General features: G+C 56.5%; 2 protein-coding genes across 2 annotated transcripts; both read left to right on the plus strand.

The window, feature by feature from the left end:
• The first annotated feature begins 6020 nt into the window (after positions 1-6020).
• ERLIN2 (ER lipid raft associated 2) lies at positions 6021-16427 on the plus strand. Its single transcript, XM_041478781.1, has 11 exons — positions 6021-6154; positions 6265-6346; positions 6521-6567; positions 6793-6854; positions 7798-7923; positions 9569-9642; positions 10033-10091; positions 10941-11032; positions 11327-11416; positions 12874-12953; positions 13952-16427. Exons 1-11 carry the CDS (start codon positions 6048-6050, stop codon positions 14159-14161), a joined length of 1029 nt encoding a protein of 342 aa, XP_041334715.1. The 5' UTR covers positions 6021-6047; the 3' UTR covers positions 14162-16427.
• Positions 16428-17363: 936 nt separating this feature from the next.
• LOC121360042 (pyridoxal phosphate binding protein) lies at positions 17364-22484 on the plus strand. The gene is made up of 8 exons (XM_041479498.1): positions 17364-17484; positions 17854-17961; positions 18734-18769; positions 19317-19392; positions 19735-19869; positions 19980-20122; positions 20566-20664; positions 20957-22484. The coding sequence occupies exons 1-8, from the start codon at positions 17389-17391 to the stop codon at positions 21077-21079; spliced, it is 816 nt and encodes a 271-aa protein (XP_041335432.1). The 5' UTR covers positions 17364-17388; the 3' UTR covers positions 21080-22484.
• The last annotated feature ends 896 nt before the right edge of the window (positions 22485-23380 follow it).

Below are 23380 nucleotides of genomic sequence, written 5' to 3' on the forward strand. Positions count from 1 at the left end.
AGCCGTCCCGTCACCACGCGCCCCCCGCTCCCCCAGCCCCCCTGGCTTTCCCGGAAATGACACCAAGGCGACAGGCCCTGCATATGGAAAAAGTTAAATATAAATTACTGCTGAAAGAGGCCTCGCTGAGCGGAGTTAGTTAAAGATGTTTATGGATTCAGAAACACGGGCCTGCATATGTATTTAGGGATGACAAATGTGATTCAATAAGTCAGGAATTTCTCCGTGGGCTGAGGCGGGACCCGCGCGGCGCGGGCGCTGCTCTGGGCTCTGCAGCTCAGTGCCATAAATCCTGCAGACAGGCTCCTCGCTCCTTCCCAGCCTGCTTGGGACTGATTCTCGCCTTTTCCCTGCATCTCACCGAGCCACAGGAGATGCTGTGTTTGGGATGTGACAGCCCTGCTCCCTCCAGGGGTGTCCCCTGTGGTGGGTTTGGGGGGCTTGGGAAAACCCATGGGGGCACTGGGGACCATGCCACCACCAGTGCCAGGCACGTCCTTGTCCCTGGGCTCTCTGTCCCCCCCAGAGCCGCTCTGGGAGCAGCCAGGCCCTTCAGGACTGTCAGCAGATGATTAACGACCGACAGCTCCAGAGCAAGTTTGGGGTTTGACCCGGTGCTTAACAAGTTCAGCCCCAATTCTGCAGCCCCTTCACGTGGGCAGCTGGGGGGGTCTCCTGAAGCCTGGGGAGCACCCACCCAAACTGCCCCCTGTTCCTGCTGCTCTTGGGGTGCACATCAGGGACCACTGAAGAAGGAAACCCCTAAACTAAACTTCAGCTGCTGTGGTGGGGGCCTGGCAGGGATGCCAGCTCCTTGGCAGGGGTGCTGGATTTGGGATGCCAACCCACAGCAATGGGCAGTGCAGGAATCACCCCCTTGGCTCCCCTCATCCCACACCTCTGTGAGGCTCAGAGGGAAATGCCTTTCGGGGGGTCAGCGCCCGGCCAGGCCTTGGACCCACATCCACATTCCTTTGTCCTGATTTTATTCGTTAGCAACATTTGGCCTGGATATGGAGACAGCTAATGAGGGACGGAGTTTATTGCAGTTTGATTTTTCTGTTAAAACAATACAATAAAATAAATGCACTTGGAAATCTGGTCTGTGTTTGTACATAGGAGATTTATGGCTCTGAAGGCTTCCAGAGAGACGCAGCCTTTCATTCCCTTCCTTATTGGAACAGATCATGTTGCAGAGTTTAAAGGCCTCTGGAGCTGTGATTTATTTGAAGGGAGAAATAAGGGAAATCCAACTATCTGTTCCCTGGCTCGGATCATCCAGTAACTCCCAGCCAAGGGGACGGATCTGCACCTCCTCCACGGATTTTTTTATTTTTCCCCCTCCTGTCGCTTACATTATCCCGCTCTAAATATATCACCGAGCCAGGGATGGCTCCTGACCTGGGCGTCAGCACCTCGCCGAGGTTTCCCCAGCCCTTCCTGGAATCCCACAGATAAATCTCTCTCCTAGAGTCCTGTCCGAGTTCCTCCACACTGCTGATGGGACGGGACCTGCGTGCGGCCAGCTGCTGCCTTGATCCAGAGCTGAGGTAAAGGCAGGCTCTTGGGGTTATCTCTGAATTCAGGTGATAAATTCATGTCACCTGTTCCTGCTCCCCTCCCTTGCTGCTCTCCTGGGCAGAGAAGAGCACAGCAGCTTAGAAGCAGATCAGGATTTGTGCCTGAAAACCTTTTCCGTGAACTTGGAAACTCAGCGGGATGATGCTGCAGCTCCCACGCTCCAGGCTGGGGCTGCCATGGCCGCCACCCTCCCACCCTCACGGAGGAAAACTGTGTTTTCCCCTTCTCTGAGGTTTCCTGCTGCCCAGGGGTGAAGCACCTGGAAGGCTCTGTGCTGCTGTGGTGCACCACAGCCCGTCCCAGTTACCTCAGTGGGTGCCCCCAGCAGGAGCAAGGTGACTAAAACAGACATTTTTGAAGCCTTTGGCATTTACAGGCTGGAGCTTTGCGGGTTCTCCTGCTTCTCCCAGGTATCTCCTGGACTTCTGGGAATGCTGAGTGTTGGTCTCATCAGCACCATCCATCCTTTGCTGTGCTGTTGGGACACACATGAGAGGAGAATTCCCTTCTCCATTGTCACCATCTCACTGTGGGTCAGGAAGTGACCGAGGTTCAGCTGGGGAGGGGACCTGGCTGTGACAGCCACTCTCCTCCTCCTGGAGCTCCATCCCAGCTCCTCCAGCCCATGTTTTTGGCGGGCTATTCCCTCCCCCTGCACACAGACAGGCTCTGTTTGCCATTAGCTCCCCCCTCTGCCCCAGGAGCCCATCCCAGCACTAATTCTCACGCATGTTTCGGGTAAATCTACTTTCTTTCCCGGGATGAATTGCGGTTTCCAAGCACCATTAATCATTTCCCTTTAGAAAACAGCATTGGGGGGCTGGAAACACATTGCTCCTTTATTTACTGGGGGATGACCTGGCACGCTGGCACCCGGCCACGGGGCTGGCGCCTGCGGGACGACGAGGGGCGCGGAAAGAAACCTCGGGGAGAGCTGGGAACGGGCTCCCAGCGGGATCAGCTCCCCCAGGACAGACCCCAGCTCCTGCCCAGGGGCTCGGGGAGCAGGGGATGGTGGTGGGGAGGAAAAGGCTGGAATGCCAGTTCTGTAGCACTTTCCCAAGAGCCTCCTCCCCAGGGCTGCTCCCACGGTGAGGGCAGGAATGGCTCCCCACCCCTCACCCACCCCACCCTGCCAAGAGGGTGTGGGTCCAGGACCCTCAGCTCATGGGTTTGGGTGGGCCCAAGGCAGAGGAAGCCCCCCTGCCCTGCTGGCCGTGGGGAGGGGGCACAGTGACCACGTGTGAGCTTCGGACTGTCAGGGGATGATTAATGGCCCACGCCACCGAGCTGCCAAGTGCTGCATTGTTAGAGCTGACAGGGAACGAGCCCGGACACTCTGGAACACAGCTCTGCCCCGTAATCAGCAAATAACGTTCCATGGAGGGAACTGGGGAAGTGTTCCCCCACACAGCCCCCTCCCACCCCTGCCCTGCTCTGCCTGAGCCACAGCAGAATAGGAAAGGGCCCAGTCAAGCATCCTGCAGCTCCTTCCAGGGATTTCCCTTCCTGGGCTCCACTGCTTCTTCAGGTTTCAGCTAGGGGACAGCTGGGATGGCATGGGATAGGATGGGATCCATGGGATGGGGTGGGATGGCGTGGCATGGAGTGGCATGGCATGGGGATAGGAATGGGGTGGAACTGGAGATGGAGGCAGAATTTGGGATGGGGTCAGGGACAGGATAGAAATGGAGATGGAGGCAGGAGAGGGATTGGGGCAAGACTGGCGAGCAGAGCTTTGCACCCCCTGCTCCAGCTGCACAGGTAACCCTAAACGCCAAAGCAGGAGCACAGGGCCAGAGTTTTTCCAGCCCTATTTCCAGCTGTCAGGCAGTGATTAATGACCAACAGCCTCAGAATTGCCTTTATTGCCAGCCCGGCATTGTTACTGTGACAGCTAACGAGGGCAGACAGGCTTTACACCGTGCCTTGCGCTGCCCCACCGGGACCAGGCTGGGCCTACCGGGAGCGAGCCGGGCCTGCCGGGACCGAGCCGGGCCTGCCGGGAGTGACCTGGGCCTGCAAGGATGGAGCTAGGCCTGCCGGGACTGAGCCGGGCCTGCCAGGACCGAGCTGGGCCTGCCGGGACTGAGCCAGGCCTGCCGGGATGGAGCTGGGCCTGCCGGGACTGAGCCAGGCCTGCCAGGACTGAGCTGGGCCTGCCGGGACAGAGCCGGGCCTGCCGGGACCAAGCTGGGCCTGCCGGGATGGAGCTGGGCCTGCCAAGACTGAGCCAGGCCTGCCGGGACTGAGTTGGGCCTGCTGGGACGGAGCTGGGCCCATCCCACCCGGGGCTGCCAACGGGGAACCCAGCTCTGCCCAGGGCTATCGCAGCTCCCGATCTGGGCCTGCCGGGAGTGACCTGGGCCTGCAGGGATGGAGCTGGGCCTGCCGGGAGTGACCTGGGCCTGCCGGGATGGAGCTGGGCCTGCCGGGACGGAGCCGGGCCTGCCGGGACCGAGCTGGGCCTGCCGGGACTGAGCCAGGCCTGCCAGGACTGAGCTGGGCCTGCCGGGACAGAGCCGGGCCTGCCGGGACCAAGCTGGGCCTGCCGGGATGGAGCTGGGCCTGCCAAGACTGAGCCAGGCCTGCCGGGACTGAGTTGGGCCTGCTGGGACGGAGCTGGGCCCATCCCACCCGGGGCTGCCACCTGCCGGGACGGAGCCGGGCCTGCCGGGACCGAGCTGGGCCTGCCGGGATGGAGCTGGGCCTGCCAGGACTGCTGGGACCAAGGCAGGACTGCCGGGACCGAGCTGGGCCTGCCAGAACCAAGCCAGGCCTGCCAGGACTGAGCCAGGCCTGCCGGGACGGAGTTGGGCCTGCTGGGACGGAGCTGAGCCCATCCCACCCGGGGCTGCCCACGGGGAACCCAGCTCTGCCCAGGGCTATCGCAGCTCTGCCATGGCTCATCTAGCTCTGCCCTCATCCCACCCGGGGCCTGCTGTGTCCCATCCCGTCTCCATCCCCATGAGCACCCAGAGACCCCCAAATTCTCTCTGAACTGCACAGAAAACCCCGCAGGATATTTTTGCAAGGGGGATGAGGTAGGGATGAAGGAGCTGGAGAGAACTGAGTGCAATAAACCATTTATTCCTACAAACAGCCCTGTTAAAACCCTGAGCGCCGTGGCACAGACACCGCTGAATGTTCCTGGACTCGAGTCCAGCGGTAATGATTTTTTTTGGCTTTTATTTTTTTTTTAGGATTATTACAAATAATATTTACCTTTGTGCTGGTTCACATCTTGATGCTGTTAAACACGTGGCCGCAGCTGGTTTCCCGCTCAGGGCAGTGATATAGTGCTGGTGTTATGAAGCAAAACCTCTTCTGCGAGCCAGAACACCCCACATTTAAAAACCTATTACTTTTCAATATTCCATGGATGCATTTTGCTCCAGCTCAGAGCAATTTCCTAGTTTACCCTTATTAAACTGAAAGGGGCTGAGCAGAGGCTGGTGATTTATGAAACACATACTAGATTCATTAAAACCTTTAAAGATTTAATACATTTTATCAAGGCCTTAAATCTGGGCAACTGCCTTTAAAAAAACACCAACTACAGGGTGTTTTTCATCTCTGGCGCCCTTTTGCGCTTCTTGAAGAGCTGTAAAATTTGGATTGACAAATATCGTGGATATTTCATTCCTTATTCCTAAATGGCGCTGAACTCTCCTGACAGGGTTGTTATACATAACCTCGGAGATCCATCACGAGTAAAGATCAAATCATTCTCCTTTATTGACGTTTTATGTGTAGTTTTTAAGGCTCTTTCCAGGATTTCAGAGCTGGATGATTCTGTTGTCTGGCCCATCCCATTTCCTGTGATCCCAAACCAGGTCCGGCCAACGAGCAGGGGGGTCCGTGTGGGGGGCGACAGCAGGGGAGGTCAGAGATGAAATAAAAATGTTGTGGCTGAGAACAATAATTGACAGAAGCAGAATTTGGGCTGGAGATTAGAGTCAGATCTCCAGGAGCATTTGGACGATGCTCTGAGGGACATGGTGGGGCTGTTGGGGTGACTGTGCAGGGCCAGGAGTTGCACTGGATGACTCTGTGGGCCCTTTCCAGCTGAGGGTCTTCTGTGGGGAAGTGGGAAAAGTGGGAAAAGTGGGAAAGTGGGAACATGGGAAAGTGGAAATGTGGGAAAGCGGGAGAGGAGCTGGGCCTGAAAGTGGGAGAGTGGAAAAGTGGGAGAGTGGGAAGTGGAAATGTCCTGGTCTGTGGCATGAGTCTCGCTGTCCTTTCCGACACTTAACGTTCTGTGCTTGGTGCCTCTCTCTGTCCCCCCTGCCCGGAGCGGGTTCGGGGGGCTCCGCACCCCAACCCCGCGGGCGCGGGCGGGTCTCGAACCCGCGGTCTCCGGCGCCACATCCCCGCTCCTCCATCTCCCCCTGGCGGCGGCGGCGGCGCGGTCGCGCGGTGATGACGCCAGTGGCGCGCCGCCGGTGCCGCCGCCGGTGCCGGGCATGGCCCAGCTCGGCGCCATCGCCGCTCTCGCCCTCGGCGTGGCGGCTGCCGCGCTCCTCTCGGCCGTGCACAAGATCGACGAGGGGCACATCGGCGTCTACTACCGGTGAGACAGCCCGGCGGGGCCCGCTGCGGGGAGAGAACCGGGCCCCGGCCAGCCCCGCCGCCGCTCACGGTTCCCTCTCTCTCTCTCTCTTCCTCCCGTTCCCTCCGCAGCGGCGGCGCGTTGCTGACCTCCACCAGCGGGCCCGGCTTCCACCTCATGCTGCCGTTCATCACGTCCTACAAGTCAGTGCAGGTGCTGCTGGGCGCGGGCCCGGGCGGGCGGGCACCGGGGCACCGGGGCGTCGCACGGGGCTGGCCGTGCCCGTGGCCGTGCCCGCTACCGGCGACAGGCGGCTCTCGGGACGCTGGCTGGGATCCGTGCCGGGGAAATCCCTCTCTTAAGCCTCTTTCCTTCAATCCCCTGCAGACCACGCTGCAGACGGACGAGGTGAAGAATGTCCCGTGCGGCACCAGGTGAGAATTCCAGCTCTTCCCCCTCAGCTGGGAGCTCCTCAGAGACCGAGCTGCGCCCCGGCCCCGAACCGGGGACACGGGGAGGCTCTGCAGGGCCCCTCCCGGACAGGGAGCCCCCGGGGACCGGGGCTTGGGGCATGCTGGGGTGGTCCCACAGAGGGGACAGTGCCCCTTGGAGCCGCCCAGCCTCCTGCAAAGATCATTTCGTGTTTTCTCCCTTCGCAGTGGGGGAGTGATGATTTATTTCGACAGGATCGAGGTGGTGAATTTCCTCATCCAGAGCGCGGGTGAGTCACAGCTCTGCCCCGGGGCGATGCTGCAGTGGCAGGAGGGGCTGGGCTGGCTTTGGAGAGAGCCAGGCTGTCCCTCAGGAGGGGCTGGGCTGGCTTAGGAGAGAGCCAGGCTGTCCCTCAGGAGGGGCTGGGTTTGGAGGGATCCAGACTGTCCCTCAAGAGGGGCTGGGCTGGCTTTGGAGAGAGCCAGGCTGTCCCTCAGGAGGGGCTGGGACTGAATTTGGTGGGAGGGAGCCAGGCTGTCCCATTGGAGAGAGTGGATTTGGAGGGATCCAGGCTGTCCCACAGGAGGGGCTGGGCTGGGTTTGGAGAGAGCCAGGCTGTCCCACAGGAGAGGCTGGATTTGGAGGGATCCAGGCTGTCCCACAGGAGGGGCTGGGCTGGGTTTGGAGAGAGCCAGGCTGTCCCACAGGAGAGGCTGGATTTGGAGGGATCCAGGCTGTCCCACAGCAGGGGCTGGGCTGGCTTTGGTGGCAGCCAGGCTGTCCCACAGATGTGCCCCAAGCACCTGGCAGAGCCCTGAGCTCCAGCTGTCACCTCTGCCCCCTCCCCCAAGAATTTGGGCTGTTGAGTGTCTCTGTCCCAGCCCCCCTGAGCTGTGTGCAGCAGGTTGGAGTCAGGGGGGTGCAGGGGAGCCAGGGGCTGTGAGCAAAGGCTCCTCTGCAGCCCGGGGAGAACACCTGGGCAGCCTTTTCCCAAATCCTTTGGGTTTGAGCCTGGCAGTGCCTGGCTCAGCAGGGAGCTCTGTGTGTGTGCAGCCCCAGCACTGCCTGAGGCTGGGGGTGCTTCAGACCCTCCTGTTCACAGGGCAGGGGACAGATACTGGTGAAACCTGAGTAGAGGGTTTGAGGGCAGGGGCTCCCTCATTTCATATTGCACTGAGACTGAGCTCCAGGGCTTTCCCTGAGCCTGCTCTCCCTGCTCTCTCCTCTCCCAGTGTACGACATCGTCAAGAACTACACGGCTGACTACGACAAGGCTCTCATCTTCAACAAGATCCACCACGAGCTGAACCAGTTCTGCAGTGCCCACACCCTGCAGGAGGTGTACATCGAGCTCTTTGGTGAGTGCTGCTGGGGGCTGTCCCCACGGGCTGTCAGTGCAGAACCCCCAGCTGATGGCTTTCATCCATTAATCCCCAGCTGGCTCTGCGTGGAGCTGGGCTCGTTAGCCAGCTGCCATCGTTTGTCCCTGTTATCTTTTGGAGCTGAGTGCTTCAATATGTTGTAACAATAAACTCCCAAGGCCAGGCCTGCCAGCAGCCTCCCTTTAGGGAAGGCAGCAGCCATTCTGTGGCATTCTCTGTGCGTGCAGCAGCTGTGATGGATTGAATTGGTCACAGGATTGTCTGATCCAGATGGCAGAGCCTGGCTGTGCCTCTCTGCTGTCACAGAAACTCTGAGCAAGCACCGCTGGCCAGGAGCTTTGGGCCATGCCAGTGGCTGCAGTGCCCACAAAGGCTGGCAGGGGCCTGCTGCCCTCCCCTCCAGGGAAGCACAGGGCAGGGGAGGCTGAGCAAAGCTGTGGTTTCCTGGTGGGATTGGCCCAGCAGCTGCCAGTGCTGAGTGTTTTGTTTTTGGCTCCGGGCTGACAGGAAATCCTCCCAGGCTCTCAGCACTGCTGGCTGTGGGCAGGGGCTGCTGGGGGCCCAGCAGGACAGGCTTTGTGCCTGAGTGAGCACAGGGTGTTTGCAGGCTCCTGTTCTCCCTTCAGCCTGGCTTTCCAGGGAGTCTGGATGCCCTTCCCACACGAGCTGCAGGCATGGGGCTCAGATCCCCCCAGTTCCCAGCTCCTGCTGGTGGCTGGACGGGTTCCTGGCCTGTGGAGGCTCCAGATGTTGGCAGCTGCTGCTTGAAATGGGCTGAAAGCTCTCACTCTGCACAGAAGGAACTTGTGCAAACTCCCTGGAAGCCCTGGGCCTGGCTCGGGCTCTGCAGTGGGGCACAGCCCCTCTGAGCAGCCTCACGTCGCCCTCTGCCCCCACAGCTGCCAGCAGGTGCAGGGAACTGATAACAGCTGCTTCCCAAACTCCTGGCTGGCCTTCATTAGGAGCCTGAGTTCCAGATAGGAAACTGGGACCAAAGCAAACATCCAGGAGTGTGATGTGATCCCTCTCAAGGCCCTTACTGTTTGATTTTCCCTCTGCACTTCCCAGCAGGCCCCAGCTGGAAGCATTGCCCTCCTTGGAGCTTTCATCAGGGCAGGGTTTTAGGTTGTGTTTCGTTTTGAAATCCTCAGCTACGCTGGAGTTCTGGGACTCCTTGAGCCAAAGAGACATTGCTGACGATTTTTGCAGCCTGTTCAAGTAACTGATGCTGCCATTTCCCATTCCTGCCTTTCCATTTGCTCCATGTCCTGCTGGCACAGGTGCAGGTCAGGATTTACCTCATCACTCCAGGATCTAGTGGCAGTTCAGTTCAAGGGGGTTAGAGCACAGATTCCTGGTTGTGGAGATGCTGCATCTGGCTCAGGAAGATTCCAGACTGCAGGTTATGGGAAACTGCAGGGTTTCCTTTCATGCCAGCCACGTTCCTGTGGTGTGTCCCATTGCTGGGAGCCTGCCTCGGGGTCAGCCCAGCACTTCTTCATCCAGCTCCCATTTGTGCTTTGCAGGAATAAGAAATGTGAGCCATCCCAGCTCGCTCTGGGTGCTGACAGCACGCTGCCTTGGGGGATGTTTCATTCCCTTTTCTTTTCTCCCCAATCAGATCAAATTGATGAAAACCTTAAACTGGCCTTGCAGCAAGACCTAACCACGATGGCCCCTGGATTAATTATACAGGTAATCAGGATTTGATTGAGATATTGAAGGGGCAGACTGTGAAGAGGGGAAAGGGCTAAAGGGGAATAAGAAACTGAGATTTGTTTAGGAAGTTGCTTTACAACACAGATTTTATTTAACCTGAGGAGTGCGAGCAGTGTCCTTCTGGTCTCCTCACAGTTTTGGTGTGTTGGAACTCCTGGAGTTCCTGTGGGTGCTGCTTTGCCCAGGTTGCAATCTCCTGTCATATCAGGAGACCTTTCAGTGCTGTTTCTCTGTGGGTTTTGGGCCTGCTCACAGTCTGTGCAGCTCTGGTGGCAGAGGATGCCCTGAGTGCCACCCCCAGTCCCCCACAGCCCCAGGGGCCACTTGGCTGCTGGCCCAGGTTCTCTTGTGTGTCTCTCTCTGCAGGCAGTCCGAGTTACAAAGCCAAACATCCCTGAAACCATCCGGAGGAATTACGAGCTCATGTGAGTGCCTGTGTGTTCCCAAAAGGACCCAGAAGGGGCAGCTGAACTCAGGGCTGGGGCATCGTGGTGCCCCTCAGGAAGGGGCTGGGGAGGGGCAGCTCTGAGCACTGGCCCTGCTGCCCTTGAGCACTGGGATGCTTTGCCCTGGGGCTCCTTCCCCTGGCCACTGGCCCTGTGCTCCAGAGCCCTCCCAGAGCTGAGGCTGAGTGGCAGAGGGATGGATTTCACCACTAATCCTCTTGTTTGACTGGGATGGAGAAACTGTTGATTCAACAAGCTGAAGACTTGCAAAGCTTTGAAATAACTCTCTTTGACAGCACTTGACGTGCTGATCCCTCTGCAGAGCCAGCTGCCAGCACTTTGCTCAGCCAGGATTGGATCCCTCTCATGCACTCTGCTTCCCCAGCACTGCATGTCACCCTTTGGGCTTGTGGTAAATCCTGTGTGCTGTGGTCGTGGCAGGAGACCCCAGATCAGCCTGTGCTGTGTTGCCATAAATACAGAGAGACTCACTTCCAGTGTCTCTTCCCTGACTGGCAGCAGGAGCAGAGTTTTTATTTATGTTCACTTTAAAAATTCATAAATGTGAGTAAAAACCAGTAAAATAGAAAAGGCACCAGTGCAGCCTGCAGGGACTATCACAGGGAAATTTTCCTGCTATGGAGGGGAGGAAAGAATGCTTTGATTCAGGCAGAAAGCTCTGTGCAGGTGCCTGCCCTGACATTGCTGATCCCAGCTGCCCTGGACACATTCTGGAAGGAGGGGAGAGCCAGCAGCTCATTCTGGGGGTGTTCTGTGAGTCCCACACCAGTTAGCTCCTGGTTTTAACTGGTTTTTCCTGTTCCCCAGGGAGAGTGAGAAGACAAAGCTGCTGATAGCGGCGCAGAAGCAGAAGGTGGTGGAGAAGGAGGCAGAGACAGAGAGGAAGAAAGCTCTGATCGGTCTGTGGGGCTGGGCTGGGACAGGGAATGGGGGGACAGGGAGCAGAGAGATCCCAGGGAGGGAGGGAGGGATGCACCTGGTTCACTCTGGGACCTTCTCTGATTGAAACTCCCAGAGAAACTCAGGAGATTTTCAGGTGGGTTCCAGCTTTGTTCTCTCTGGGCTGGAAATGTTTCCCACCGTTTATTTCCACCTGAAGTAGGTGATGAGTGAGGATTTTCCAGGGTGAGGCTGCTCCTGGTGTTAGGAAAACGTGTGATGACAGCGTGGGCGTGTTCTTGTTTTCATTTCAGAGGCAGAAAAGATTGCACAAGTTGCTGAAATAACTTACGGACAGAAAGTGATGGAAAAGGAGACAGAGAAGCGGATTTCAGAGATTGAAGGTGGGTGGGGGTGAGCTTTCCAGTAAGTAAATCCTGAAGCAGTTTACCAAGGAGTTCTTGAAGTGTGTGTTGACTGTTCCTCAGTCCAGGCTGACGTTCACAGGGGTAAAATTCCTGACCACAGGCAGGAATAGGAATTTCTTTGCAGGCTGTCCTTCTTGAAACTCCCTTTCTCAAGGTGATCTTTGTAGCAGTTTGAACTTAAGGAGATGTTTCCTCACCCCTCTGATAAAGTCAGAGAAACTCCAGGGCGTGGAGAGGGCTCTGCAATTCCAGCTCGGGAGTGGCAAGGCCTTTTTTCCCCTTACATTCATTAAAGGCCCTGACAAGCTTTGCAGAAGCCACTGAGGAGCCAATTAAGAGTTTTACAGGTCAGCAGCTTCTCATTAAGAAGTTCTTTGCAGAAATACAATGGGGTTTATTTCTTATAACTGTGTCAGCAGGTGTCATCCCTCAGTCTGGGTCTGTGCTGGCAGAGGATTCCTGCCTCCTCTTTTTTTCCTGGTGTCTCTGACTGGGACCAACCTCTCCTTTTAGCCAGGAGAGGAAGTTGTGGGCCAGACCATCCAGCTGTTTACAGGATCTTTAAGTGCAGCAGCTCCCAGGCCTCCCTGCTAGGGGAAGTAAACAAATGGTTTATCCAGCTGTGCAGCTCTCAGCCCCAGACTGACATGTTGCAATTGTGTGGCTCCATGCCTTAGGAGGAGTGGCAGGAGATGGCAGGATTCCACTCATTTTATCTGTAACCTGCTGGCCTGATACCCATCATTATCACTGGATGGATGCAGAGGCAGAGGGGGAAAAGTGCAGTACAGAGAGGGGAAATGTTCCTTAAGTGTCTGTGCCAGGAGGCAGGAATTCCAGTATCCACAGAGTCAGAGCCTTGGAGCAATTGTTGGTACAGCAGAGAAAAGCTGTCCAGCATCTATGCAAAGAGCAGAGCCTGTGGAGGTTAAAATCCCCTGCTCTGTGTGCCAGAACCTTCATCTGCATATCCCAAATCCCATCTGGGAATCCCATCCACAGCACAGACCTCATCTGCACAGTCTGCTGGGCTGCCCAGGCTGCTGCTGGCGTCCTGGGCAGGGGCTGTGGGTAAATCCCACGTCTGCAGGAGAGCAGTTGCTGTGTTTGAGCACGAGAGTCAGCCCTGGCTCGAGAAGAAAGGCTGAGCTCAGCCCACGTGATGGGGATAATCAAACCCTGATGTTTGTGAAGTTCTTTGAGCTTTGCAGTTGCAGATGCAATTGACTTCTTCATGCTCTTGTTCTGCAGCCATTTAGCTGCAGTAAATTGAGCTCCCATTTCTGGGTTTCCCATTTTGTTCCCTCTTCTCTTGGTTGTACCCTGTGTAGTTCAAAGGTGCCACTGGCCACCTCCTGAAGAGTTACCAGCTGCAAACAGTGCTAACGTGGCTGGAAATAAAAATGTCACTCAGAGCATGTGTTTGCTTCCAGATGCTGCGTTTCTTGCACGAGAGAAGGCGAGAGCTGATGCTGAGTGTTACACTGCAATGAAGGTGGCTGAGGCCAACAAGGTACTGTGCTTTCCTTTGTGGTGCCTCAGAGCAGGGCCCCTGGCACCAGGCTGAAGGGAAATACCAGCACAAGGGCAGGCAGTGATCCTTGTTTACGTCAAAAAGCAAAACAAGGCCATCTCCTCTCAGCAAAGCTTTCATCTGAAACAATTAGTCAACAATTAGATCCTTATTTGCAAGTTCATCTTGTTCTCTGGATGGATCAGTGTCGGGGAATGTGAAATCTCTGTTCTGCCAGGTGCTCACGGGGCCGTGGCTCTCTGTGGAATATCACTTTCAGTGCTGCCCTTTCACACTGTTGTGATGAGAAATGTGGTTTCATTCCAGTCTCAAGTTGGCAGGCAGGCAGAGCAGGGAGATCTCCAGGGTCACAGGCAGGGGCAGAATAAACCACAGTGCAGGGAAAGAACTGATCTCAGACGCCCTAGAAGAGCCTCAGTACTGCGAAGTAAAAACAACAAAAAATCCAACCTGGAAATGGAAAAATGGCATGGATGGAATGACCAGGTGTGCTCCTGATACAGCAAGCTCCCAGCACATCCCAGCAGGAAGTTTCAGTTGTGTGGTGGTCACTGAGAAGGGGCAGAGGGCCCAGGTTTTGTCCTCTCTGTTACAGTGTCGTTATCCTGAAGGAGTGAGCTCCTCTCAGGCAGACACGCTGGTGGATGTGCTCCCTGGAGAGAGCCAGGGATGTTTCCCTCCTCACCAGCTCTCCTTGCAGGGGCTGCAGTGAGGGATGTGCTCTCAAGCCTCTCCATCACGCTTGGACTGAGCCTTTCCCCAGCTGCTCCCTTCCCTTTCCATTGTGCCACTTAGTCCCTGGGTTCTGGAGTGCCCTCAGCCCTGCTGGAGGAGAGCCTGGCTCTGGGCACTCTGTTTTCCCTGGGGAGGGCTGGCCATGCCTGCTGGGCTCGTGGAAAGCGTGTGCCTCGTGTGCTCAGGCAGGAATTCCCTTTTCTCAAGCCCGGGCTGTTGTGACCCGTTTTCTCTCCGTGCAGCTCAAGCTAACTCCTGAGTACTTGCAGCTGATGAAGTACAAGGCAATTGCAGCCAACAGCAAGATCTACTTTGGCAAAGATATTCCCAACATGTTCATGGACTCTGCAGGGAGCCAGAGCAAATCTGCAGAGGGACTGGCAGAAGGAATCCAAGAGGAGGACGGGGCAGGAACCAGTGAGGACACAAAACTACTTCATAACATCAACTGAAAAGAAAGATTTCTATTCATTTTATATCAAAAAATCATGAACTGGGAAATTCCTTTTAGTTTTCCCCTTTTCCTGTGCTGAAAGAGATGAATCAGATTTAATCATTTCAATCTTTTATATGACAATTAGACACAAAGACTTTGGTATTTATGGGGTGGGTTTTCTGGTAATTTCTAAGCCCCAGGTATGTTCTGTAGCTGCTCTTGGTCACCCAGACCAAGGATTTGGTAGAGGCTGTCATGGCTATCAGCTGGGTGGGAACCTAATTTGGGATTGAGGTGGTTCATAGCAGTTGCAGGTAAAGAAATGTTGAGGTTTTGGAGGGAGGGGATTTGCTGCTACAACTTGTTTTGGGTTTTTTTCTTACTGAAAATTCCAAGTACTTTATTTCAATCCCCTCTGAAACTAAGGTGCTAGATTTTGTACATTACATACAGATGGCTGCTCAAGGCTGGGGCCAGTGGCTGCTGAGCCCACATGAGGTGACCCCATGAGGGACAGAGGCTCAGCTGGGGTCCTGCAGGTTCCCACCCCTGGGGGGATCGAAGCCTTAGACCACATCACACAGGGAGAAACACAAACTCTTCATTTTCTGTGTCCTGACTCTGCTTTGTTTTCCATTTGTCATGTTTTTGTGGTGGAATTGTCCCAGCAGTTCAGCTGCTGGGGGAGGGTGTGGGCAGCATCCTGGAGTGCAGAGCTGGGTGGGATCTTCAGTGAAACGATGCAAATTGTCCCAGAAAACCAGGGAGGAAAGAATTTTTGTCTCAGGGACCCTGACTTTACAAAAGGCCTTGCTGGGGAGGAGCTGCTGGAGCGAGCAGACAGCTTTTCAGTTTATCTGCTCTGTGGGAGCAGCTGGATCTCAGTGTTTACAGTGTCTGACTAGAAAAAGGAGCTTCAGGTGAGCACAGCTGAGCTCCTGTGGGACTGGGGCTGAATGGACCTCGTGGAAGGAACACTTCCCACTGGCCAAGGACAAACCATGATCCTGAAAGGCCACGGGGCAGAGACAAGCAGCTCTTCCTGACTACCCAAAGATGGATTCCCCTTTTTCTCTCAGAACAGTGTTCCAGAATGTACCTTCCCCTCTAGAGAGGGAACAGAGCTTTCTTCTCCACACACGCAAAATTGGAGGATAAAAGTCCAGGCCTAGAGAGAACCCTTTTTTTTTCCTCCCTAATCCATCTGCATTTGGCAGCAGAGCCTGGTGATTAATTGCTGATGTAATTAGAGGCCAGTATCCTCTTCTGAGATGATGCCAGTGCTTGTCAGAGACCAGCCTGGTGCATTCACAGGCTCCTGCCCAAATTCTTGCTCCCCAGTACCCCTGGTCTCACCCTTCAGTGTTCAAACCTTCATCACTCTGTGTTGCTCTGAGAGAGCTCAGTGAATCACTCCAGGGTTTTTACAGCAGTTTTCTCTTCACTGTTGATGCTTGAAAATGCAAAATAGAAATGAAACATCAGTTTCTGCTGGAGCAAAGTCCCATCCTCTTTGTATTTCTTAGAAAATAGGAGCTAAGGGAAGTCCCATCTGCAGACCTACATCAGACCCAACAGCATCCCTAGGGAGGCTGTGCTGTTCCTAAATATTCATAAATAGGTCTGTGCAGGCTATAACAGGGAATAGCAGAAGTTTTTAGCCATGAGGATGAGCTCACTTGAGATTGTTCTACGTTTGTGCTCGAGGTTTCCATCAGCAACTAACACCTCCTTTTACACAAGTATTTTTCACTAATGAAAGGACCCTACTAAGCCAAAGTGGTATTATAAAGGCTTTTTTTTTTTATGTGTGATTTCACAGCAAGACAATAGCTTGGGATAAAGAGCTCTTAATGATTTTTTTTTTAATTAAAACCCTAACTGCTAAAGTATTAATGTAATTTAGTTAAGTTGTACTAAGAGTAAAAAAAGAAAAGCGAAGTTGAGAGTGTGTCAGTGTTCATAAGCCAAAATCTGTTGTTGTGTCTTCATTCAGGTTTCTTCACACTAAAATGTCCTGAATGTTCCAGAGTGGATTGGTCTCTCCATGTAAACCTTTATTCCTCTGTCTCTAACAGGCAAATTGTCCTGTTTCTCTAACCTTGAGGTGAAGATCTGAACTTTAAACCCACTCTGTAGCAAAGGGAGCAGATTTGTGGCACTGCTGATTCCTGGGAGCATGAAAATGCTCTGCCAGTGCAGTCCTTGATCTTCTTATGTACTGAATTCAAAGCCTTTTTATTTTGGTATTTGCTACGACAATAAAATGGCCTTCAATTTTAGAATCTCCCAGTGTTCCCATCGGGGTTTGCGGGTGGACTTCAGTCCCAGGGGTGGATGTGTTTGCAGGGGAGGATTTTGCAGAGGGAAGGTCGAGGTGGGACTGGGGGGCTGTGGGGTGCTGGGGGTCGGTGCTGTGCCCCTGCACGGGCTGCTTCTCCCTTTCCAGTGAGGAGGAGGAAGGTGGAAGAAGGGTGGGAGGAATCCCACGTCTGTCAGCGCCTGCTTTGCTACAGAATGAGCAAAAAACAGACCGGAGCAGCAAACACCTCGGATTTGGTGAAGTTTGCAGAAAATCCTTGTCGTGTTTTACCAGACAAAGGGCAGGAACCTTCTGGGTGTTTTCAGCCAGCTGTGTAAACACGGAATCTGCAGAGGGACGGTGAAGTTCTGCACGTTAGGACAAATATTTGAGTTCATGTGCTGCAGCCGGCGCTCTCCCACTCTGCCCCGGGAGCTGCCCCATAAAGCCGGGCCTTGTCCCGGCCCCTCCAGCTGCCGTCGGGCTCTGGCCGCGCTCCAAGCCCTCCCTCACCTCAGACGGGGCCTGCCGGAGCAGCCCCGTTCCCTGCCTTGCTTTCACGCCGCTTTTCCCCTCAGTAATTGGAATTCACAGCCTCGGCAGGCCCTCATGCAGGGATAACAACATCATTTGTGGCGCTGGGTGTGGAGGGTGGCTGGGACCGGAACAGCCGGGTGGGCTGCTGGCAGCGCTCGCTGCGGTGACTGAGGGCACGGAATGATTTGGATTTGTCACCAAACCCAGGCGAGGGGACAAGCGGGGAGCCCTGGCCGGGCTCCGCTCCCCCGGGGCCGCCATGGCGCCAGCGACCTTCCCAACATGGCGGCGCCGCGCCCCGCCCCGCCGCTCCCATTGGTCGACGGCGCTGGAGGGAGCGATTCGATTGGCGGAGAGCGGGGGCGGGGCGGATGTGTGGCGGAAGTGGCGGCGGGCGGGCGGGGATGTGGAGAGCGGGCATGGCCGCCGGGGACGGGCTGGGCCCGGCGCTCCGCGCCGTCACCGAGCAGGTGCAGCAAGCGGCGGCGCGGCGGCCGCAGGTGAGGGGGACACGGGGGGCAACCCGGTGGGACCCGCGGGGCGGGGGCGCTGCCACGGCGACAGGCCTCCGTCACCACAGGGACGGGCCCGCGCTGAGGGTTACCGGTGACCGTGGGGACAGGGCCAGCGGGACGGGTCCCATCATGGGGACCATCACCGGTGACTGTGGGCACAGACCCGCAGTGCCCCAGAGCCACCACCGCGGGTGTGGGTGTGCAAACCCCCCAGCAGGGGAGCGGGCCCCGCTATCGCGACAGAGCTCCCTCCCGCTCCGCACTCCCGACAGGGCCGGGCCCCTTGGTTCCCCCGCAGCCCGGGGCTCTCCGGGGCTGGGCTGGCTCCCCGTGCTCACCCCCGTGCTCCCGCAGGGGCTCCCGGCCGTGCAGCCGCGGCTCGTGGCCGTCAGCAAGACCAAGCCGGCGGAGATGGTGATGGAGGCCTACAGCCACGGGCAGCGCAGCTTCGGGGAGAACTACGTGAGTGGGGGGCTGGGAGGGGGCAGGGGGCTGGGACAGGGTCAGCGGGGCTGGGACAGGGTCAGGGAGCTGAGACAGGGTCACCAGGGATGGAAGAGGGTCAGCAGGGATGGGGCAGGGGCAGCAGGGATGGGACAGGGTCAGCGGGGATGGGATTGGGACAGGGTCAGGGAGCTGAGACAGGGTCACCAGGGATGGAAGAGGGTCAGCAGGGATGGGGCAGGGTCAGGGGGCTGGAAAGGGTCAGCAGGGATGGGAACGGTCAGGAGGGTGGAAGGGGTCAGCGGGGCTGGGAGGACAGGGTCAGCAGGGATGGGAACGGTCAGGAGGGTGGAAGGGGTCAGCAGGGATGGGATAGGGTCAGCAGGGCTGGGACAGGGTCAGGGGGCTGGGACAGGGCCCCTGCAGATGGCACAGAATCCCAAAATCATTCCAAGGCCTCCAAGGACATCAGGTCCAAGCTGTGCCCGATCCCCACCTCGTCACCCAGCCCAGAGCACTGAGTGCCACCTCCTGAGTCCTTCCTTGGACACCTCCAGGGTGGGGACTCCAACCCCTCTCTGGACAGCCATTCCAACGTTCAACAACCCTTTCCATGAAGAAATTCCTCCTGAGGGCTTGGGCCAGCCCTGTTTGGGTGGCTCTGTGGACACATCATTCCCTGGCCTCGTGGTTTTGAGGCTCAGGTTGCCCCAAGATCACACATCCCAAGGACACCAATCCTCTGCCTGCTGTGGGTTTAACAGAATTTAATTCTCCTTCATTCTCCCAGGTTCAGGAGCTACTGGAAAAGGCATCAGACTCCAGGGTAAGCACACAGTTCCCTTCATGCTTTCTTACCATGTATAGCTGTGTCCTAGGAGCTGTTCAAAGTCCTGGGGTTTGTTAGGGGTTTGGTTGGATCCTTATCTGTGCAGATAAATGGTGGGTTATTCTTGGCTCACTGCCTCTGCCCTGTTCCCCCTCCTGCCTGGCTGGCTCCAGAGGAGTTTGGGAATACATCTGCCTTAGTCATGACTTGTCTGCACTGTGCTCTGCCTTTTGTGCTCTCTTTAGGAGAAGCACAGTCCTTGTTGGAAAAAAAAAAAGCCATTAGCACTCAGTTTGGGGGAAATATAATTTTATGACTGTTGCACAAGAGCTTTGCCTTCACCATTCCCATGGACAGCATTCCCTGCAGCCACAAACCCATCCCTCTCAGGCTCAACCTCAGCACAACCACAGGCTGAGTCTTCAGGGTCAGCAAACAAAGAAATTGGGTGTCTGGTATTTGGTTGTGGGCAAACTAAGACTGAAGTGCTGCGTGGGGGAAGAGGGAGTTGTTGTTCCAACCTGAGTGTTCCCTCTGCTTTCAGATTCTCTCATCCTGTCCAGACATCAAGTGGCATTTCATTGGCCACCTGCAGAAGAACAATGTCAACAAGCTGATCGGTAGGTCCTGCTTGCTTTGATGTGGGCAGTGGTCTTCCAGTGCTCAGATGTGTCAGGGAGGGTCAGGATTTCAGGGAAAGGTTCTTCTCCCAGAGGGTGCTGGCACTGCCCAGGGAATTGACACAGCCCTGAGAGCTCCAGGAGGGTTTGGACAGCACTCCCAGGGATGCTCAGGGTGGGATTGTTGGGGTGTCTGGGCAGGAGCAGGTGTTGGACTCAGCCATCCTTGGGATCCAGCTCAGGATATTCCCTGAAACAATCCCCATGAACTCCCCAGTGGCTGTTGGAGGTACAAACAATCCCGTGCCAGCAGAATTCCCTCAGGCTATGTTCTCTCCCCAGCTGTCCCAAACCTGTTCATGTTGGAAACAGTGGATTCTGTGAAACTGGCAGACAGAGTCAACAGCTCGTGGCAGAAAAAAGGATCATCCCAGAAGCTGAAGGTCATGGTGCAAGTTAACACCAGCGGGGAGGACAGTGAGTGGCTCTTTGTGACATGTGCATGGCTTGGCAGGGAACTGGGATGAGCTGGGCTGGTTTGTGCTCTGAAAGCAGAGCTGGGCACTGATCTCCCTGTGCTTTTGCAGGCAAGCATGGCCTTGCTCCCAGGGACACCACGGCTGCTGTGGAGCACGTCATCAACAAGTGCCCCAGCCTGGAATTCGTGGGGCTGATGACCATCGGCAGCATCGGGCATGACCTCAGTAAGGGGCCAAATCCTGACTTCCAGGTAAAGTTTTCTCAGAGAAAATGTCACTGTGGGCTGGTTTCCTGGCACAGTTTGTCTGTCCCAGTCAAACCAGTGCAAGTCAGGCTGTCAGGAGGTGGGACACCTTGTGCAGTGCCCTCAGTACCGGTGTCAGTGCAGGTGTGAGGCTTCTTTCTGCAGGGTGTTGCTCCCACCCATCCTCTGAAGCTGCAGCCAGGATTTTGGCAGGGCAGCAGTTGCTGTGCTGAAGCCCCAGGTGAGGTTTGAGCCTCCTGTGTGTTGTCAGTAAATCTGGGAAACCTCCAGACACTGTTACAGTGCTTCTGTGAGAAGTGTGGGAGTTTCAGGTCCTGTGTGGAGGAAACATCAGGGACAGGCAGGAACCAGGATCTGTGGCACCCTGGGAACGGAGCTGGCATGGCTGTGCAGGTGTGTGACCTCTCCTGTCCCCTGGTGCCCTGCAGGTGCTGCTGTCCCTGCGGCAGGAGGTGTGTGAGAAGCTGAACCTGCCCCTGGACAAGGTGGAGCTGAGCATGGGCATGTCCACGGACTTCCAGCACGCAGTAAGTGTGTGTCTGCCCCTTCCCTGGGGGAACAAACATGCCTGCACCCCAAATTCCAGCCCAGGTGCCACCCAAACCCAAGGCTTCCCCTTGGGTGAAGATCCCAGTGCAGCTCTCCTGGTCCTGGGGGAGATGCCTGGGATCAAAGCAGCCCCTGGGTGTAGCTGTGGGTGCTGAGTCTGTGAGGAACCATCCTGTGGGAGCCCAGGCTGGGCCGTGGGGTGTGGCAGCCCTGCCCTGAGCTGGGGTGGTGGCAGCCCTGCCCTGAGCTGCTCCTCTCTGTCTCTCCCAGATAGAGGTTGGATCCACAAACGTCAGGATCGGGAGCACTATTTTTGGAGAGAGGGATTATTCCAACAAGGCCCCCGCTGGGGGTGGAGGCCAGACAGAGGCTGTGACAGTGCAGGGGCACTAGAGGGAAGACAAGTGGCCTCAGCACAAGAGAGACCTCGCCGTGGGAGACCTCACTATGCATTTTTACCTCCCTCCATGTCGGCACCCATCGTGATGGTGAGAGGGAATTCCTCGGAGCAGAGGCCAGAATGCCTCGTGATCATTGTGATTATAGAGTACCCCTAGAAACTGGAGATCTTTGTAACCAACAAGGAAATCGAGGGTTGGAAGTGGCTGTGGTGTCTTGGTTCCTCAGGGTCATCAAGGACAGAGACTTTGGGGTAACTGGGCTGGACAAACAGGTGTTTGTCAGGCTGGAGTTGCTGCTGAGCAAGGTGGGTGTCACTGCAGCAGTGCTGGTGGTTGTTTTTGCTGAGGACTAAACGCTTCATTCAAAACATTATGATTGCCAGAAACCTGTAAATGTTTCCCCAAGTACAAGTTTTGCACGTGGGATGGTTACACAGGAGCTGGGATGGGGCACAGGAGAGGCCTTGGCCATGGGGAGGGGTGAGTGACAGGCACAGGGGACAGTGAGGAGCTCAGCTGCCACTGTGAGTTCATGGTGTGAGGCTTTGGCTGCACATCACAAGTGTGGGAGTGTCTTTTCAGCTCAATTTTGTCCTTTTCAGCTGACATTAACTTTTCCCATGGCTCTGTGGCTGCCCAGATCTGGAATGCTTTCCCCCCTTCCCTTCCTTTCCCCTCCTCTGTTGTTGGGAATTATTTTCATCCTGCCTCGTAGTTTTGCTGCTGTTTTTTGGTCAGAATGGGGGTTTTCTGCCAGGCCTCTGCTCTGCCACCAGCTTGCTGCTGCTTTCCAAGGTTTGGTGCCTGTGCCATCCCCTTTACACACGTGTGAGGATAACAGTGCTTGGCTCAGGGCAGCAGGGAGCTTTCCTTGGGAAAATACTTCAGAAAATGAAGTTTTATTATCCCACTGCATTCTGGCTTCCTAAAAAAAATCATTTGGCCACTGAGAGAGCTTCTAGGCTTAACATCCTCCCCTGCTTTTGGAAGAGGGAAATGGGACTGTCACTGCAGTAACTTTCCTCCAGGTGTGAGCAGAAGCTCCTGCCTTGTCCTGTGTTGTTTGGCCGGTCTCACAACCCGTGTCACAGCTGATTTTTGGGCTTTTGTGTCTGCTGAGAGGAGGGGAGCTCGGCTGCCAGCAGGAACATCCTCCCCAGGCTTTGCTCTGTGTGCGTGTGGTTAAATCTCGCTGTTGGTTTCACTCTCCAAAAGCTGAATGTAAATGAAAAGAGAACTCCACCTCCAACCTGTCGTAGCTCCGTGGTTTAGAAGCGCCGGGGGTCGGGGCCGCCCCCCTCGCGCTGCGCCGTGTGTGGTTCATCGTCTAGTAATAAACAGTGCTCCGTTCAATGCCATCTGTGCCAGCTCAAAAGCTATTAAAGATGTTATTTTTATCTTCCAGCCTGGTGAATGAATGCCCTGAGCTGCTCTTGGAGCTGGGGTGCGGAGAGGAGGGTGGTTGAAAGGCAGCTGAGACGGGGCTGGCCGAGAAAGCGCAGCGGGTTTTGGTCGGGATGGTCCAAAAGCCGCTGTGGCTCCGGGCGAGCTGTCGCGTGTCGCGAGCTGTCCCCGCAGGAGCCCCTGGGTGTCGCTGCCGGCCCGGGCACGGGGCCCGGGCCCCAAAGTCGCCCTGTGCCCACCTGGCTCAGGTGCGGAGCCCCTGCTGAGGCCGTCAGGGGGCTTGGGGGGCTCCCTGCGCGGGGCTGTGGCAGAGCAGCGCGTCTCGGCGGCCCTGGGGATGCGCTGTGCCCCGGACACCTCTCCAGGACGCCGCTCTCTGGGCTCTCTGGGCTGCTCCACGTGGCCACCGGGGAGCAGCCTGGATGCTGTGCAGGGACAGCCCGAGCTGGGCTGTGGCAAGGGGCTGGAGAGGAGCGGGGATCTGCGAGAGCTTCTGCTCCTTCCCCTGCAGCTGCTTCTCCCACCCGTGGAGCTTCCAGCTGGCTTTTCTCCTTGTGCCCGGAAGGTTTGCCCCTCTTCCCACGGGTCTGAGCCTCCCCGAGGCCGGAGAGAGGGCGCTGCCCACGGGCACCTCCCGAGGCACCCGCCTGGAGCCCGGGGAATGCGGCGCCGGTGGCACCGGCCACCTGTTGGGGGGCGCGGGGTGCAGACCCCCCCACTCCCTCGGCAGAGATCACCCGGCAGATGGGAGCTGCTGGTCACTGGAGTGCAGCCAGCGGGCCGCGGATGAAAGAGTCCTGAAAGAGTCCTGAAAGAGTCCCCGGCCTCCGAATGAAGGGCGCGGAGCCCCGGCCCCCGCCCCCGGCTGGGTTTGCATCCAGCCGAGCCC

Source organism: Pyrgilauda ruficollis, unplaced genomic scaffold (genome assembly GCF_017590135.1).
Source record: "Pyrgilauda ruficollis isolate IOZ18807 unplaced genomic scaffold, ASM1759013v1 scaffold113, whole genome shotgun sequence".
Lineage (NCBI taxonomy): Eukaryota > Metazoa > Chordata > Aves > Passeriformes > Passeridae > Pyrgilauda > Pyrgilauda ruficollis.